The 20,806-nt window shown below is 34.5% G+C and overlaps 2 protein-coding genes across 9 annotated transcripts in view; both read left to right on the top strand.

The window, feature by feature from the left end:
- The window catches only part of mvb12bb (multivesicular body subunit 12Bb), a 264,229-nt gene extending 247,827 nt beyond the window's left edge, over positions 1-16,402 (top strand). For 3 of the 8 annotated variants that reach the window (XM_073908970.1, XM_073908973.1, XM_021478155.3), the window contains one exon: positions 2,228-3,133. In XM_073908970.1, coding sequence (XP_073765071.1) covers positions 2,228-2,284 — 57 coding nt within the window. In that variant the 3' untranslated portion in view covers positions 2,285-3,133. 8 annotated transcript variants of the gene reach the window in all.
- Positions 6,131-20,806, top strand: part of lmx1bb (LIM homeobox transcription factor 1, beta b) — a 157,927-nt gene continuing 143,251 nt past the window's right edge. The window contains exons 1-2 of the mRNA XM_073909495.1: positions 6,131-6,312; positions 16,969-17,087. The gene's annotated coding sequence lies outside the window, so the exon portion shown is untranslated. The remainder of the gene's footprint in view (positions 6,313-16,968; positions 17,088-20,806) is intronic.

Here is a 20,806-nt window from a genome sequence, read left to right as displayed (position 1 = left end):
AGTTGTAGTAGTAGTAGCAGTAGTAATTAGTAAAATAGTAGTAAACTAGTAATAGTAGTTAGTAATTACAATATTTTTTACTCCCCAAAAAAGTAACTAGTTGCGTTACTAAGTTACTTTTATTGTTAAGTAATGAGTTACGTTACTTTTGAGTTACTTTTGCATAACTTTTTATTACCTGGCTGAGGCTTGATCTCTTAGAGAACTTTTTATTTTTATTTTTTATAGGAGTTCTGCAATTAACAATGCATTGTTAAATCTTCATTTACCTTTAAAAAAACAAATAAAAATATTTTTACATAATGTTATCTGAGCCTAGAGCTATAAATAATGTATATACAGATTATTAAAAGTTTAAAGCAACGTGTTTTTTAAAGCTACTTTTGTACTTGTCTTAAGTAAAATCACTGTCTATTGAGACTATAATCCCCTTTTTCTTTGCTTCAATACGTTAAAAATGTTGAGCACATTTTCTTATTAACTGCATGATTCATGGTGACTACTTTAATTTTAATTCTGAAATGTATTTTTTAAAAGCTAATTAATTAAACTGAAACGTAACTCGCATTACATTTTCAAAAAAGTAATTCAAATATTATGACTTATTTTTTTTAAAGTAATGCATTACTTTAATCCTTTCTTAGAAAAGTAATTACTCACATTAAAAGTAGTAGTAGTTGTATGTAGTTTAAAAAAGTATCCTAACCTTACTTTTAATTTGGGTGGATTTGCATTGATGGATTTGCGATGGTGAAGCTGCTTTGACACAATCTATATTGTAAAAGCACTAAAATAAAGATGAATTTAATTTAATTTAATCATTCCACTGTGGCAACCACTAATAAAGTAAGGAGCATGCTTATACTGAGTTAGTGTTTCTTTCTTTATTTTTTTTTACTTGTTTTATTTTATTTTATCCTATTTTATTCATTCATTATTTATTTAGTTATTCATGTTAAGTAAATGTTATTTATAAAGCGAACTTACCTTTAGCCTAATAAAAAAGTAATAATAAAACCCAATGTTAAATAATTGATAATTATAAATAATCGATTGCAACAAACCATTTAAGTTCAAAAACTAATCCTAAGGAGGGCTGTGAACTTAATCCATTTGAGTAAATGAAGCAATTTGAGTATTGTAAAACCCAATAGGTTAAGTCAACTCAAACCAATTTAGGAAACTGATTGCTACAAACCATTTGAGTTAAAAAAATAAATAAACACATCTATATGAGTTCAAAAAACCTACTCCATTTAGGTTAAAGTAATGAGGTATTTAATTAACTCATTACCTTCAACACTGAGTTTAAAACTCTTTTCAAATGAGTAGACTTTCTGTAAATTTTGAGTTAACTACTCATTTCATTTGATAAAGTTAACTGTTGCATTTTACAGTGTATAGTTACTATGAATTAGGTTTGGAGAGCTTAATAATAATAATAATAATAATAATAATAATAATAATAATAATAAGATGTAAAATGTGTAATTATGCAATGAAATTAATTCTGTGTGCTCCTATTTTAGCCATAGAAACAGCAGACATAAACTGTTTTGTTTCTGTGTAATTTTATATCCTTGTTCACAGTGTTATTCAGAATATAAATGGATAACTGGAGTAAATTGTTCTTTTTATTTGTTTGCCTGTATGTCAGTCTGTCTGTGTTTTTTTTTTATTTATTTTTTTTATCTTATTTAGTCTTAAGGTTATATCAAGGCCTGGGTTAGAAATATGGCCTCTAAATATAATAGAAATTCGGAAGTCTAAATGTAATAAATGAATTAAAATATAACAAAAACAAAAATGTAAACGTATAAATGATATTTGCCTTCTCAATGCAGTGGTTGTGCATTTGCTCACATACACAAGGAGGCGCTGTTTAGCAGCAATTACCAGACAGCGAAATACATAAAGTTCACCTAAAATATAATTGTACCCACCATTTACAGACCTTCAAATGGTTCCAAAAGTTTTTTTGTTTTTGTTTAGTTGAAAGCAAAAAAAAATGTTTTTTTCAGAATAGTTATTTGTATCTAAAAGGTGAGTAAATAATTGCAAAATTTCCTGTTTTGGGTAACTATCCCTTTAATTGTAGAAAAAGGGAAGGAATGCAATGTTGATGTTGTTGTTGTTGGTGGTGGTGGTGGTGGTGGTGGTGGTGGTGGTGGTGTTGTTGAACGGCAGAAGTCATCTTTTTTTTTTTGTCTGTTTGTTTGTTTTACAGTACAAATATTGTTTCAACACTGAACACAGCGCTGCAGCTTTCACATGGAGCCAGTGACTCGAAGACTTACCATATAACACTAGAGTAAACCAGAGTGCAGTGAGCCCACATTTACATCTACAATAATAGTTATTAAAGCTCTCGTCTACAATAAATATCAATCAGAAGAAAAAGGTTTACACTTGAGCCTTTTTTAAGTATACAGTTTTTGATTCCCCAAAGAAGCATTCGGTGAACATGTCTTTGTTTTTTAGCGTGAAAGTCATTTTAAAAATCCAAAGACATTACTTTCCACTTTAAAGAACAATCTGTGAAATTTAAACATTCCATTGATTTTCAAAAGTTCTTTATCTAACCATCAGCCAAAGTATAAAGTACCTTTATGTATTGGAAATTTGGTTATGGGCACATATTGTATGTGTGCAGTCTGATTATTTTGTGTGTATGTGCAGCTCACAATAGTGCTGTGTGTTTGTTTTGCACTACTTAGTTGGTCCACAAGATGTGCTGCAGGTTAAAAAAACACATGCACAGAGAAAAACACAAACTGAGAAAATATCTTCATCAATTTGACAACACACACACACACACACACACACACACACACACACACACACACACACACACACACACACACACACACACACACATAATTCTCACCGCACATACAAATAATCTTGTAACACTTTAAGCTGTCCAATTTTTTCCAGGTACGTACTAAAGTTATTAATATGTAATTAATTATGCATAATTAGACATAACTAACTCCAAACCTAACTCTCGTTCTAAGACTAACCATAAAGTATATGTAATTAATTAACAGTAGTTAAATTAATTGTTACATTGTAATGTGTCCAAACTGTAACCAGACCTTCTTTCAAATGACAAATGACAATTTTATTTGGACAAAATCTAGTCCTCTTCTGCTTTTTTATTTGGGCTGTGAATGCTGTTTTCTAATGACTGTAAATGTTATGTTCTCAGAGACTTTCAAGAAGGTTCTTTTCTGTTTTAAAAGGGCTTTGTTGTTGTTGTTTTTGTGGCAGTTTTAATAAGGATATTAATATGATCTGCGCTAAAATTATCCTAATTTAAAACTACTTTATAAGATTTTTTTTTATTTAGTTAAAATCCATTTTATTATTATTATTATTATTATTATTATTATTATTATTATTATTATTATTATTATTGTTATTGTTATTGTTATTATTATTTATTTGATTATGGGTGTTGGGACATACTAATATTGACTATAACCAAGAAAGAATAATCCAACAAACAAATAAATAATTAACATTGTTAATTAAGGAAGACATAATATACCAACATTATAGCTTTTATGAAGCATTAAGCACTCTCATTTCGTTTATTTCATTCATACTCATCAACAGAGGGCCACACAGAATAAATATATGCACAGCAAGTGTTTTTCAGTCAACAATAAACTTCCGGTGAAAGCTACAGTAAATGTAAATATTTTCAATTTCATATGGTTTCTAGTATACCTAGAAAGAGCTTGATTAGCTGGTTCAGATGTGTTTACTTGGGGTTGGAACTAAAATATGCAGGACACCGGCCCTCCAGGACTGAGTTTGGACACCACTGATATAGACAAATAAGACAAATAGTTATTGCTGTAGCTGCATAAATGCTGCCAGAAATGTTTTGACTAATGGAACATGAAGAGACTCAATGCACAACTTTCAGCCATCTCAGGTATTTTAATAAACATGATGTATATTTATGAATCAGTGCTAATTGATAAAGCTTTTAGATTAGAATACCAGTAAAATTTATAATTCATAACAACATTTAAAATGTTGTTAGAATTTTGACTAAACTGAAGTAGATTTGTGTTATTCTCATAAATTGTCATGATTGTGCAGAGCTGGAAAAATCTTACAATGTGCTAAACTTGAAAGTGTGCACATGTTAGTCTTCTCTGTTACGTGTAATTATGCTTGTTTGCTTTCATGTGATTCATTGCCCTAAAAATAAAATTTAAATTAAAAAAATGCTTTTTGTATTTTATTTTATTTTATTTTATTTTATTTTATTTTATTTTAGTATTCTGCATTAAGGTTTTATTTGTTACCCTTATGTAACTACATTATTTAACATAATCTGACACAAATTACTAGTAAACCATTAAATAATCTCATTTAATGCTGATTTTACCATTTGGTAATAAATTATTTAAATTAAGATTTATAACCTACAAAAACATTAAAAAAAACTAAGAAATACTGTAACAAATACATTCATCGGCCACTTTATCAGGTACACCTGTCCAACTGCTCGTTAATGCAAATTTCTAATCAGCAAATCACATGGCAGCAACTCAATGAATTTAGGCATGTAGACATGGTCAAGACGATTTGCTGCAGTTCAAACCGAGCATCAGAATGGGGAAGAAATGTGGCATGGTTGTTGGTGCCAGACTGGTCTGCGTATTTCAGAAACTGCTGATCTTCTGGGATTTTCACGCACAAAAATCTTAGGGTCTCAAAAATGAGGGTTTACAGAGAATGTTCTGAAAAAGAATGCTTTGCTGATGTCAGAAGTCAGAGGAGAATGGCCAGACTGGTTTGAGCTGATAGAAACACAACAGTAACTCAAATAACCATTTGTTACATCCGAGGTCTGCAGTAGAACATCTCTCGCTCAACATGTTGAACCTTGAACCGGATGGGCTACAGCAGCAGAAGATTAACACCAGGTGCCACTCCTGTCAGCTAAAAACAGGAAACTGAGGCTAAATTCACTCAGGCTCAGTGAATTGTTGTAGGACAGTAATTTATTGGCCCAAAAATGGACAATAGAAGATTGGAAAAACATTGTCTGGTCTGATGAGTTTTGATTACTGCTGTGACATTCAGATGGTAGGGTTGGAATTTGGCGTCAACAACATGAAAGCATGGATCCATCCTGCCTTGTATCAACGATTCAGTCTGGTGGTGGTGGTGTAATAAATTGGGGGATATTTTCTTGGCACACTTTGGGCTTATTACTTCCAATTGAGCATCGTGTCAACACCACAGCAAACCTGAGTGTTGTTGCTGACTATGTCCATCTCCTTACGACAACATTGTACTGCTACTGTACTTCTAGCAGAATAAAGCACCATGTCATAAACCGTGAATCATTTCAGACTGGTTTCTTAAACATGACAATGAGTTCACTGTACTCAAATGGCCTCCACAGTCACCAGTGTTAATCTAATAGAGCACCTTTGAGATGTGGTTAACAAGAGATTCTCTTGATGGATGTGCAGCCGACAAATGTTTGATGCTATCATGTCAAAATGGACCAAAATCTCTGAGGAATATTTCCAGTACCTTGTTGAATGAAGTGTTACTGACATTCCTACTGATACTAAGAATTGTTGACATAATTGAATCATTTTGATAATCATGTAGTAAAAAATCTAATATTGTGAGAGCCTAGATTTAACTGTACTTCGATTTTACATGTATTAACAGTTTTTTTTTTTGCCATTTTAAGCATCATTGTTTAATTATTTGAGAGCAAATAGCACATTTATTGTATTAAAATTAAGTTATTGCACATACATTTGTCAAATCTTGAGAATTTATTTATTTTATTTCTCTGTTTATTTTAGTAAATGCTAAACCCAGTCTTATGAGTTTAATCATAATATTTTTTCCACCTCATTAAGAGTAGCTTGATGTTCACTTTATGCTTATTTTTTTATTTTAAAAATCTACATTTATATGCAACAAGTAGCATGATGTCTCTTGGCATAACATTACAGCCCATCAACCTCTCAATCCCAGAGAGCCTCTCCTTTCTTTTGAGTTGTACAAAAAATAATGGTGTTTTGCTTCATTCTTTTCTTGTGACCACAGATGCATTTTTGCTTCTCTCTGTTCATGTCAGTCTTGCTGTTTCCCCCAGACAGTGTGTGGGTGTCGGAGTCGCTGGTGTGTTGATGATTTCAGAAACACACACTGAGCACAGGTTCTGTTTCACTGGCCCGTGCAGACATCATGAGCCTCTCAGAGACAGGACTATCTCACGCCTGTCCTTCACATCAACTCTATTTACACTCCTCTGAGCAGGTAGAACAGTTAGTTTCCCAGTTCACTTTTCCTCTAACCATGGTACGTCAAGTAAACACAAGTAACTAGATCTAGAGCAGGGGTTTTCAGCCATGAAAAGCATAAATGTATTGTGTTTTTCATCTCTGAGATTTAATATACATATTTTAGTATAATACCATTTTATATAATTTTAGTATAATATTAGCATACAACATTAATAATGATAACCAATCACATTCATAACACTTAGTAACAACAACAACAAAAACACCCTTGAATGTGATTTTTTTCTTTAATTAATGTCCTAAATATTATATATATTTTTTATATTTACATTTAGAAGATTACCTTCAATGTTATCTTCTGCTCACTTGTTTTTAATTTATTTAAGTTTATTGTTAAATATATGAAAACAAAAACATTTAAATGTACTTGCTAAATCAGTTTTCATACTGCACTGTAATGTTGATTTGTTTTTTGGTCTTTATTTGAACATTATGTTCTGTTTTGTTTGGTTTTTAATCATGTATTTTCATCATTGCTTATTATAATCTCCTGTGTCTTGTTTGGTTTCTTTATTTGTTTCTAGGCAGTACCTAGTTTGTTTTTTGAACATGTCAGATTGTCGTCTTCCTTGTTCATTGCCCAGTTATGGGAAAGATTTTGATGTTTGGATATTCTTTTATCTACATATGATTATAGTGAATATGATGTTCTGAAGTTTGCTTCGTAGTCATGTGCCATTTACACTAGCGTGTTTTTGTTTTAAGAATGGAAATCTTCCTCGTCCAGACTTGCACTTTTTGCACTTCTAAAAATGCCCTCATTATCAAACCCAAAACACAAGATACACTGAAAAAAATGATGTCTGCAAAGTTGTTGCAAACAATTTATATGGGTTGAATTTAAACCAATTAAATTAAGTAATGTTCAACTTAATTTGTTTGATTAAATTCAGCCCAAATAAATTGTTTACATCTACTTAAATTAATAACATGTAGTAAATCCAAGGAATCATCTTTGAATACATTTTTTTCAGTATGACTATTCACGCTCAATTGCATACACATATTTTGTTGGTATTTGCACTTGCAATCTAAAGGTTGGCTAATGGTCATGTGATTAGAACTTGACGAATCAGGAAAAGATATGCAATAGTCCAAAAGAACAGTCAGAGTGCGATTGTGGATAGTTGTGCCTCCATTTTCAAAAGTTTGTGCTCCTGTCTATCTAATCTGAAACAAAATATCAGCATTTTCAATCTAAAATAGGGCCTCTAATCGACGTTATTCACTCTGTTTCTGAGTAGTAGTACTTTGGGTCTGTCACAATATCATTTTTTTTGTTGTACGATATATTGCACCAAAAATGTATTGATATTATATAGCGATAAATTATATTATTGTCTTTCTCAGTACTGGGTTGCAGCTGGAAGGGCATCAACACTATACATACTATAAATATAAACATAAGATGGATAAGTTGGCGGTTTATTCCGCTGTGGCGACCCCTGATAAATAAATGGACTAAACCGAAGGAAAATTAATGAATGAATGAATCTTATTATTGTCATTTTAAGACTCAATTTATAATGCAAGAAAGACAATATAATATCATCAAAAATAATATGTTATTCTTAAGAATATTTAATTTATTACATTCATTATAATAATTTAATAATAAGGCATTGGAATCAAGATGTGAAAACATATCCTAAATAAATAATAAAAAATGTTAACAAAAAAGTAACAAAGGCTGCAATATCTGCTCATTTATTTTCAGCTGTCAAACACCCACATTAAAATATATATTAAAGTAATTTATAGTAAATACTAAAGTGCAGGGGTGTCCAAACTTGGTGCTGGAGGGCTGTGTCCTGCAAAGTTTAGTTCCAACCCCAATCAGACACACCTGGGCTAGCTAATCAAGCTCTTACTAGGCTTTCTAGAAACATTTGTGCAGGTGTGTTGAGGTTGGTTGGAGCTAATAGTTTTTCAAGTTTGAAAAAAAGAAAGTTTGGACACATAGTGTTTTTAACCATACTGACACCTTCAACAGAGCAATAAGTGGATATATTGATTATTCTGACAGGCCTATGGTACTAATTTAAAACCCAACAGTCAACTTTATCGAATGAAATGAGTGTAGTAAACTTAAAATTTTATGAAAGTTAATTCTACTCAATTGAAAAAAGTTTTGATCTCAGTTTTGAAGCCAATGAGTTAATTAAGTACCCCAATACTTTAACTTAAATGGAGTAAGTTCACAGTACTCATAAAGATTAGTTTAACACAAATGGTTTGTGGCTATCGGTTTCCTCAAATGGTTTGAGTAACCTATTGGGTTTAACAGTCTGATCTCACGAAAAAACGCAAGTATTTTACGTTTTGCCAGTTTTGTGGCTAATTCGTACGAATTCGTACGAGTTCAGTCGAACGAAATGGTACGATTTTAAGAAGGAGGCGTGGCACCTAACCCCACCCCTAACCCCAACCGTCATTGGGTGATGAGCAAATCGTACTAAATTGTACGAATTAGATCGTACGAATTCATACGAATTAGCCACTAAATCAAAAAGTTACGAATTGCCGTGAGATTGTGTTGGTTTTACAGTACTCAGCTGGTTTGAGTTCTCATCATTTATTGGGTTTTACTGTGCTCAAATTGCTTCATTTACTCAAATTGATTAAGTTCACAGTACTCATATACACTGAAAAAAATATTTAAAGATGATTCCTTGGATTTACTACATTTTTGAAAGTTAAGTGGTTGTAAACAATTTATTTGTGTTGATTTTAATCAAACAAATTAAGTTGAACATTATTAAACTTAATTTGTTTTTTTAATTCAACACAAATAAATTGTTTGCAACAGTTCTGTATGCAACACTTTTTTCAGTGTAGATTAGTTTTCCACAGTGGTAGACGATTAGTTGTGTATATATAGTAAAAGTACAAATACTCAAGCAAAATATAACTCCAATAAAAGTAAAAAGTCCTTTTCAATTTAACTTGGTTCAAGGTACAATAGTTCTTAAATACTGATTGATAAATGTTTATTTCTCAAGAAAATCGTATTACCAAAAGTTATGATACTCATAATTTAAGAAAATTTAAGTGTTCAAACAAGTGAAAATTGCAAAACACATAATCTGCTATAGTATGTGACAAAAATATGTCAACAAAATTATTTTTAAACAAAACTTGACCTTGATTCTGCTTAGTTTGTAAATTCAGTGAATTGATTACTGGAGTCTCACTCTGAATGAATCATTTAAATCAGAGAGTTGTTAACTGGAGATTTACTCTGAACTGAACATTTGAATTAGTGAGATGCTGGCTGGAAATTCGCTTTGAACAGATCATTAGTGAGTTGTTGGTCAATCTGGTCATTTGAATCAGTGAGATGTTGGATGAAGATTCACTCTGGACTGATAATTTATTTGAGTGAGTTGTTGACTAGATATTCACTCTCAACAGATCATTTAAATCAGTGAGAATATCATGAAGATTCACTCTGAATGGATCATTTTAATAAATTAGTTGTTGAACTGAGATTCACTATGAAACAATCATTTGAATCAGTGAGTTGTTGACTTGAGAGATTCATTCTGAATTGATCATTTTATTAAGTTAGTTGTTGACTTGAGATTAACTAACTGATAATTTCAATCAGTGATTTGTTGATGTGGACAGATTAGTCCAATTCAATTTACTCAGCTTCATTTAGGAAATGTTGTGGAGTAAAAAGTACAATATTTTGTTTTGGAATTGGGTGAAATAAAAGTAAACATTCATCAGATTAAAATACACTGATAAGGTACAGATACCTAAAACATGTTAAGCACAGTAGTGATGTAAAAATACTTAGTTACTGGTTTTCCATCATTTGGACCCTCACCTCTAAATGGAGCTGAATGTCAAAACCACACCTCCCACCCACAGCATCCACCAACCACCTCACATGGTTTTACTTTCAGCTCTGCTCATGCTTTATGATAGGAAAATAATCATAATACCCTGAGACCGCACAGTAAAATTAAAAAAGACTGACTCTCTCATTGGTCAGAGCCTTTAGTGTGTTTAATCCATGTGTGTGTTTTTATGGTTTGGCATAAAACATAGAAGGGAACTATTCTCAGCTCTGTTTATGACCTTTATGCTTACACTGCAGGTCAAATGTTTGGAATATTAAGATTAGTTTTTGAACATGGCTGCAATTATTTGATCAGTAATACACTAAAAACAGTAATGTTGTGACATCTTTTTTATTTTAATATATTTAAAAATAGTTGGTCATTTATTTCTCATAAACAACTTATTTAGATATTGAATATTCTGTTTAATACATGTGCATTCAGTTGTGTAAAAAAGTATTTACTCCTTACAGATTTCTCTTTTTTCTTATGTTTGTCACACTTTAATGTTTCAGATCATCAAAAAAGTAAATATTAGTCAAAGAAAACTCAACTAAACATATCATGCAGTTTTTAACAGAAGGTTTTTATTATTAAAAGAAAGCAAAATGTCAAGCTTCATAGGCTTGTGTGAAAAAGTGTTTACCCCTTAAACCTAATAACTGATTGGGTCACCATTAGCAGCAACAACTGCATTCAAGCACTTTTGATAATTTGCAATGTGTCTTTTACAGCACTGCGGAGGAATTTAGCCTCCTATCTTCACAGATCTGATGTAATTCATGTTTTTCACACTTTAATGTTTCAAATCATCATAAAAAATGCAAATGTTAGCCAAAGAAAACTGGATTAAACACATCATGCCGTTTTTAACTGAAGGTTTTTATTATTATTGTAAAACAAAATACAAAGCTTCATAGGCCTGTACGAAAAGAGTTTGCCCCTAAACCTAAAAATCCACGGTTGCCACCCTTAGCAGTAGCAACTGCATTCAAGAATTTTTGATAATTTGCAATGAGTCTTTGATAGCTCTGCAGAGGAACTTAGCCTCTCATCCTCACAGAATTGTTGTAGTCCAGCCACTTTGGAGAAATTTAGAGCATAAATTACATTTTTAAGGTCATGCCACAGCATCTCAAGTGGATTCAGGTCAGGACTTTGCCTAGGCCATTCCAAAGTCTTCATTTTGTATTTCTTCAGCTATACAGAGGTGGACTAGACAGAAATAAACAGTAAAGTCATTACTAATGTTACACACTTTGTATACAAAAAAATGGTTTATTGCTTGTTTCTGGTGGTACGGTGGCTCAGTGGTTAGCACTGTCACCTCACATCAAAAATGCCAGTTGCCATTTCCTTCTGGAATGTGCATATTCTTTTTGTGTCGTATGGGTTTCCTCTGGGTGCTCCGCTTTCCCCCACAATCTAAGGACATGCGCTATAGGTGAATTGAGTGAACAAACTTGTCCATAGTGAATAAGTGTGTGTGTGTGTTTGTGAATGTGAGATTGTATGTATTTTTCCCAGTACTGGGTTGTGCCTGGGAAGGGCATCCGCTGCGTAAAACATATGCTGGAATAGTTGGCGGTTCATTCCACTATAGTGACCTCTGATAAATAAGGCACTAAGCTGAAAGAAAACGAACGAATGAATGTTTGTTCCTGCTATTGTCATTGTTGCTTATTTTTTTAATTTGCTATTCATGAAAAAAAAAACGGTTTTCAACATTGAAATATGGACGACGCAGTGGCGCAGTGGGTATTAATTTCACCTCACAGCAAGAAGGTCGCTGGATCGAGCCTCGGCTTGGTCAGTTGGCGTTTCTGTGTGGAGTTTGCATGTTTTCCCCATGTTGACTTGGGTTTCCACCGGGTGCTCCGGTTTCCCCCACAAGTCCAATGACATGCGCTATACTGTAGGTCAATTGGGTAAGCTAAATTGTCCGTTGTGTATTTGTGTGAATGAGAGTGTATGGGTGTTTCCCAGTGATAGGTTGCAGCTGGAAGGGCATCCACTGTGTAAAGCATACGCTGGATAGGTTTTTGGTTCACTGTGGCGACCCTTGATTAATAGGGACTAAGCTGAAAAGAAAATGAATGAATGAACATTAACAGTAATACCAAAATTACAAATAATAACTGAGTAGCAAATTACCATATTAGAATAAGTCACATTTATCTTTAAAGGTATCATATCTGTTTTAGTGAGCAAAAGAGATTTTACAAAAACTAAATAAATGTTAAATATCTTAATTATTCCAGATTGATTTTTTTTTTGTATAAACAATTATCACTTTGAACTTTTGCTAGTGAATTAAACCAATATATACAAATAAATGAAAACTGAAAGTTCGTGTACACTTTGCCTTACTTTCTATGTTTATAATTTTCTTTGCATCATCAAAACAGCATTTCCACAGTATAGAGTGGAAACCAAACTCCTGTTAGTAGGTCAAGTTGATCAATGCGCCTTCAGAATGAGAAATGGATTTGCTTCTGCTTCTCGTTCTCTCTGTCTCATTCAGTGTTCCTCTGTTCTGCAGGAGACTGGAGAAGGAGATGAGAGCTTTGTCAGACCGTGACTCTGTGTGTGCATGAGCGGTGAGGACTGTGTTTTTGTAGGCCGCTGATAAAGTCATCTGCTTCCAATGTAGAGAAGAGCAGAGGGAGCCATCCATCGCTGGGCACGTGGACTCAAGCTTGTTAGGCTCTCTTTTCTCTTCACAGACACTCACACACAAAGTAAGACATACGCGAATACATGGAAACTTGTCCATGAGAATAAGCTGGAATCCTGTGATGGGTCTTTTATGCTTTTGGATGGACAGGGTCTCTGAGGAGGAACCTATATAATGAAATTTACAGAGTCTTTGATAAAACCCAGGCTGAACACTACATAGGAAATATTCTAGCATGTGCATTAGATATTCATACTGCAGTGTGGGAGTTGACAAAAGCTTGTGCTTCTTGAATAGTACAAGTTTCCTTCCCTTTGATTATTACTATGTCAGTAACTTGAGGTTTAAAAGTAAATCCCACTATTAATATATGAGGATGTTACTGCTGAAACGTTGCGGTATAGGGGTCCGTTGGTCCCTAAGCAACATGAAAAACTAAAATTTTATTTATTTGCATTTTCAACTAGCAAAAACTTTTATCCAAAGTTAAATATAAAATGAGGATAGTAGAACCACTTCAAAATGTGTACCAAAATATGTAGATAAGTTTTGGTTATTTTTGTGTTTTAACCATATTTCTTAAACAAACTGGTCTTTATCTTAAAGGGTCTCTTTATAGACCAATTACCATGTATGTAAACATTCAGGATGCGCGCGCAGGGAGGTGGCAGAAAGAAACCGAGAGCACTAGCATTTACAGCGAGGGAATGACATCCGATGCAGTACAGAGTTTGTTGTTGTCTTAGAAATAAGATATATTGAATACACATTATTATCTACATAATGCTTACAGTGTATTATAACAGCTCGTCACCCAGTGATAAGCACAGTAATTCGGCAAAATTAACCTTAAAGTGAGCGGCGTTCATCTGACAGGTCCATTTGCGATAGCAACCTCCCAATGGATATTAGATAAGATTAAATGACCAAGCATCCAGCCTGAAATGTATAATCTCACTGAAGCTCCAAGTGATTTTACAAGAGAGAAGTTAAAAGTCTACAAGTCTTTGGATGCCAACGATGTTGTTCTGTGGGGTCATGTGCAAGAAATAATGCTCCATGATGATCAGATTCAACACTATGTAGAGCTAAAAACAGAGGTTCTGCTTAGCCAAATACATGGAAAGAAGACAGGGCTGTACAGGGCCTGGGTAATTATTCACCAACACGTAAAACGGCTGCATTCTGATAGCAAACTGCACCTGTACAGCAGCGTATGTGAACTTACAAATAGAGGTAAAGTTGGTTTTATATTCGCACATTTGGACTTTCTCCTTATTAATATAATTTCATAAAAGTGTTATTTGCAAACTCTAAATAGCAAAATCATATTAGCAGCCAATGACTATCAAAGTACAACATTGTTCACAGTCAAATAATCAGTGTTAATGTTGTTTTCAAGTCACACTTGCAGGTTATTTCAGACCAAATATTCAAAGTGCTGTGGTAAACAATATATAGGGAGTGTGTCACAAGTTGTTACTGAATGAATGTGTGAATATAAAACCAAATTCACCTTAGTAACTTACACTTTCACAATTCATTTTTAACATTTAGTATTCACGGTTTAATTAACCATATGTAAAATCTGATTTTGCTGAAATCATTTCTGCAATTAAAAAAAATGTGTATGATTCAGCATATCGTTTCTAATTAGTTAATCACTTTTAAATCACTTTTATGCTGCAATTGACTAAAGTAAATTCATACTAGACTGCTTTAAGTTTCCACAATACTCTTACCAACCTACTAAACAATTTGGTTCAAGGAGGTTTCGTTCATCAAAGACAAACGTTCAAACCACAGCACAAGAGAAAATGACCACACAGATTATGAATGTAACCCCTGTCGTAGATCTAAACACAGGTGAACAACATAGAACAACACTGAGCATTTACAATGTTGAGGATCAAGCTCATTGATTTTAGGTCAACGTAGGAACAGATTAGGTGTCCTATTAGTCTCTGTGTGCATAGGGTTCCACAACAGAAGTTTGTACTGTATATGTGGAGGACCTTTTTAACATTTTCTCAATTCCTTTTAAAAGTCAAGTTAGAATCTATGGAATATGGAGTGCTGTTGTTGGAAGTGCAAGTATTGACAACAGAATTGTCTTCAGCCATTTTTTAAAAATATCCAGAGAATCAGCTTCTCCTTAGGTAAGCCATTCCACCAATATGGAACATTAAAGGTGAAAGTCCTTGCAATGGATTTTGTGCCCCTTTGTGATGGCACCAAAGGCATGTTCGGTTGCTGATTCCTGCAGAGTCCTGCCTGGCCCATAACCATAAAATGCTGAGTTAAGGTAAACGGCTGCAGGGCCAGTGGTTGTTTAGGCAAAGCACCTTGTAATTGATGTGAGCTGTGATTGGCAGCCAGTGTATATTGTGTAGATTTACGAATAAAGGTGTGATTTGCTTTTGTTAAAGACCACCCTCACAGCCACATTCTGAAACAGCTGCTAAGGCTTGATGGTGTTGATTAAGAACCCAGCCAAGAGTGCATTACAGTAATCCCGCCTGTACAAAACAAGAGCTTAGACAAGCAGCATGTTCTGATAGGAATGGTCTAATATTGGCTGCTTTGCTTAATGTTACAAAAAACCTCTGATACTATTTTAAAAATGCAGTGCATAATTTGTCAGTTTATACCTCTGCATCGATTGATTGAAATACCCCACGGTGCATACGTTGCATTTAGCCGACACCATTGTTAGCATTTAAACTTATATAAGTGGGGTTTCTATATGTGTGTTCCAATTTGTTGAGTTTGTTTGCTGATGTTTTGGGTTTTCGACAGTAGATGTAGCTCAAACTCACACTTGTTCTGGGAAGAAAAAGGTGAAAACCGGCAAACATTTACCATTCATTCATTCATTTTCCTTCAAACTAACTCCCTTTATTAACCAGGGGTTGTCACAGCTATAAGCCGCCAACTTATCTAGCATATGTTTTACACAGTGGATGCCCATCCAGCTGCAACCCAGCACTGGGAAACATTCATACATACTCATTCACGCAAATGCACTCTGTCCAATTTAGTTTATCCAATTCACTTGTACCACATGTCTTTGGCCTGTGGGAGAAACCGCGGAGGAAACCCACGCAAACATGGGGAGAACAGGAAAACTCCATACAGAAATGCCAACTGACCCGGTCAGGACTCAAACCAGTGAACTTCTTGCTGTCAGGCAACATTGCTAACCACTGAGCACTGTAACACCTAACATTTAACATATTTAATCATGAAATAAGCACAAAAGTATCAATCTGGAGCTCCTCTAAGGGACTTGACACTTGTAAAGCCTCCTGCTACCAGCCTCAGTCCACTACCACAGCTCTCTAGCTCTGCTCATACTCAACACCACTACCTAACTGACCAATTAGAGGTCTTACGTCCTGTTTCTTCATGACATGTAGTCAAGGCTACAGGTTTCCGAAATTTTTCAAAATATTTTTGTGTGTGTGTGTGTGTGTGTGTGTGTGTGTGTGTGTGTGTGTGCATGTGTTCAATAGAAAAAAGAAGAAGAAAAAGGAAAGGTTTGCGACAAGAGAAGCCTGATTAAATGATGATAACTATGCCTAACTAACTAAGTTAGGTGAACTATGCCTTTGCATTTGATTTATTTTTTTTATAAATTTAATTGATTTTTGTGAAAGCTGACCTGATTTTTAAAGCATGATGTTGACCTGCATGAACTTGCATAATTTTTCATAAAAATGGAGGCGTGGCTTAGTGGTGTGCTATTTGTTTGTGCATTTTTAAAGTTCAATGCTAGCCTCATTTAGAAACCACTTCCATTTTCTCTCTCTCCCCCCATCCTTTCCTGTCCTCTCTACTTTGAATCAAAATGTGTTTGTAATAAAATATCCAACTGGCCAAGACTCAACACAAACTTAGATGCATACTGACTGATTGAGCACTGAATGATTGCAGCTCTACACATCGGTTATTCTCTTATTTCACCAATCACCTTTAACAAAGGCTATGCAGTACAAGCCATAAAACATCTGTACATTTATTTTCATGAGTTTCTTTGTTGATGACGTCATCTGGAGTTTAACAGAGCAAACCGTTGCAGGAGATTGAGACGTGTGGTCTTCACCTCTCCCTTAACAAGCTGAAAAGGGACTTGAGGGGGAGGCGTAACCCATCCCGTCTGGATCTGGCACACATTGAAGAGTCCAATCAAAGAGCGAGGCAAGTGCAGGACTCTCTCTCTTTCTCTCTCTCTCTCTCAGTCTCTCTCTCTTTCTGCCATATGAGGCACATTAGAGTAATTGAGGAGCAATGGGCTCGGGCGTGAGCTGATCTCTCTCTGTTTTTTAGGGTTTACTCCCCTGTCCTGTTCTTCTTAGCCCCACCACCAATCCATCTTTTCCCAGTTTTACTGTTTATATGGTAGCCGGGAGACCTTAATGTGCTGGAACTTAAGAAAACACATGAAATAGAAAAAAACACCAGCAAATTAAGAAAACATCTTCATCAGTTTGAGAGCAACTTCTCATTCAGCAAACACAAATAGAGAATGCGCTGCACATTTTCACCACACATGCTCATTAAGAAACACAATGCAAATCCTTACAACACATTTGGACTGTGAAGAACAGGAGCACCTAGAGAGAACCCACACGAACACAGGGAGAACATGCGAACTTCACACAGAAATGCCAACTGACCCAGCTGAGGCTTGAACCAGCAACCTTGCTGTAAGGCGACATAGCTACCCACTGCGTCACCATACTGTCCTGATGCGTAATTGTGAAACTATTAGACTAAATTAACTTAATATCCCCAAATAAATATAATATCAAGGCTAATGAAAATAAATTTGCAATGCTTCATTATTTGTTAAAAGTCAAAATAAAAACTACATACTAGGAAACAATACAACTGCAATGTGCTAACCGCAGACCTCTTTTTTTCAGATCAAAATGTTCATGTTGTGAGGATTTGCCATACGTTTCTTAATGTGCATGTGTTGTGAGGGTTTGCAAAGTGTTTTTTTTTTGTTTTTTTTTTGTATGCATTGTGAGGATATGGTTTGCAAGCGATAATGAGACCAGTGGGCAAATTTGGCCAGGATGCCGGGGTTAAACCCCTACTCTTTTTTGAAGGATATGTTGGCATTTTAAAAGACCTCAATTTTAAGATCTCATTTGCAAGACGGCGCTCGTTTAACAGTATAGACTCCCTGTCACTATAGCAGGGCAGCAGGACCCACACAGACCACAAGTTGAGTGCTCCCTGCTGGTCTCACGAACACCACTTACAGTAGCACCCTAGTCTTCCCATGTGGTCTTCTATCCTGTTACTGACCGGGCACAGGCCTGTTAAGCTTCAGTGAGCGACCATGTGAGAGTTGCAGAGAGCTAGCTGCCAGCATAGTGTATTGTGCACTTTTATTTTTTCATTTCTGGTATATGAAAAAAGTGCAAAAACACACTTTTATAGCAGTATTCCCTTAATTTATTGACATTTAAAATATCTTGGGAATTTTAATTAAAACATTAGTTTATTCAAATTAAATATAAAACCAAAGATATTGGACACTGCCATGGCATTTAGTGATCATTAAGCAATCAGTGGTTCTCAGTTCCTGTCATTGCACCACACTGTTCTCTGATAACAATCTTGATAGCTAATTACAGAGAGAATTACAGGGTCCCTAAACAGTGTTCACTACTCCCTAAATATGCTGGATTCAAACCTAAAGCAAAATTAAGTACCTACATTACATAGTTAGTGCAAATGTGTGAATACAGGTGAATTTCCTCCAGGCGCTGAGAATGACATGGAATCAGGGCCGGATAAACGTAGGGGCTAGCATTCCTTTCGGTTCGTTGCTGTTCAAAAACAGTGACGCCTGTGCTAAACTGGGGCTCGGAGTGGCTGTAGCCCAACCAGAATATTAAACAGCCCTGTTTTAGTCACCCATAAAGATGATCAGATGTCCCAACTTTCCCAGGACAGTCTTTTATTTCGGCACTACCGTGCGAATCGTCCAGTCAAGGGTAGGTTAACCAAGCTCGCCGTTGGAAAAAAAATTAAAAATTCAAGCAATCTTCATTGATACACTTGTAAAAGTTATAACAGAAGCTGGAATAGGCTTAATAATACAGAATGGACTCATTCTGTTATGCTTGACAGTAAGTCTAACTGAACCAGTTAAAAAGCAAACTTTTTTATGAATGTTAAATTTGCCCTTATATGAAAACGACAGTAATATGGAGCAATGAAATATTGGCGCTGGCTTTTATTAGACATTATATCTGATGCAACAAATAAATAAATAATTAAAATAAGGATCCTAGCCTTCTGTAACTCAAAAGACCACAATAAGCTATTTTGAATGTTTGAAGCATGGACATAAAATATATTAGGGATTTATGTTCAGCTAAAGTTCTTAATAAACGTTTTAAAGGTAAACCCATTTAGATATTCATTTTAAAGCACTCATTTAGGAAGTATTTTTTTGTTTTGTTTTTTTTAGCTGATTTTGGCTTTTATATTAGCCTATATCATTACTTAGTTTTGTCTACTTGCAGGCCTATATATATATATATATATATATATATATATATATATATATATATATATATATATATATATATATATATATATATATATATATATATATATATATATATATATATATATATATAGTACATATATATGTACTTTTGTGAGCTAAAAACAAATTAAATGGGGGGCCCTTGGATTTGCTATAGCCCCAGCGACCATTTATTCTTAATCCGGCCCTGCATGGAATACATGACATGTTGCTGCAAATATGTGGGATTCACCTCAATCACGTCTTCTGCGCAAATTCAAGTGATTCAATTTAAGTGGAAAATTATCTTGAGATGAAAAACATCCCACGAGTAAGCTAGAGCAAGTGACGTGGTGCTCTGCTTGTGGTGTGAACCCAACAATAAGGCCCATCTCAAATGTTCTAATTGGTTGAGACTCACGATGACCCATCCAAAGTCAGTACTGTAAACATCCCACCCCATGACCAATTGTCTGCCTCTGTGTGTATTCAGAGCCACCGAGCAATGGACTTTTAAAAATAATAATAATAAAAAAATACTGCATTAACTATAATAATGTGTTAACTTGCCCAGCCCTAAAAAGACATATTTCAAGTTTCTCCCCATTATTCTCCCCTAGAATAATAACTTTCCGCTATTCATTGTGAATTTTTATTTTCCAAAATGACAAAATAATGTAGTTTCCAAACCTGTTTGAGTTTCTTTCACCTGTTGATCACAAAAGAAGATATTTTGAAGACAGTTGAAAACTAGTTATCAATGACTTCCATTGTATTTTAATTTTCTGTCTATGGATGTCAATGACTACTGGTTTCCAGCATTACCCATAATATATAGTTTTTTGTTCAGTAGAAGAAAAATAATAAACTTTTATATAGGTCTGAAACGACTTCAGGGTGAATAAATGATGAGCAAATAAATTTTTTTGGCAGGACTTCATTCATTCATTCATTTTCTTTTCGACTTAGTCCCTTTATTAATCTGAGGTCGCCACAACGGAATGAACTGCCACCTTATCCAGCACATTTACGCAGGGGATGCCCTTCCAGCCGGAACCCATCTCTGGGAAACTTTTTGGCAGAACTTTCGGTTCAGAAAAGCTTTGTCGCTTTTGTTGGTTCTCTTCTCCCCTTCTGGATGGCTCAAAGTACTCTGAACATGGAGATCAATTAGCTCTTTAAAGTGAGATCAAAGCACCATAGCCCCATGTCCAGGCATGAGGGCCAATTAAAGCTGGCCAAAAGGATGCTGGTCTCCATGGGCCGCTCACCACCCGACACATGCTACACATTTAACAATGTGCTATAAAAATGACACAAGTGTGTGTCCTTATCATATAATGGACAATATGAATAATATTAGGTT

Source organism: Danio rerio, chromosome 8 (assembly GCF_049306965.1).
Source record: "Danio rerio strain Tuebingen ecotype United States chromosome 8, GRCz12tu, whole genome shotgun sequence".
In the NCBI taxonomy this organism is placed as follows: Eukaryota; Metazoa; Chordata; class Actinopteri; order Cypriniformes; family Danionidae; genus Danio; species Danio rerio.
This window is presented reverse-complemented; position numbering and strand designations above follow the sequence as displayed.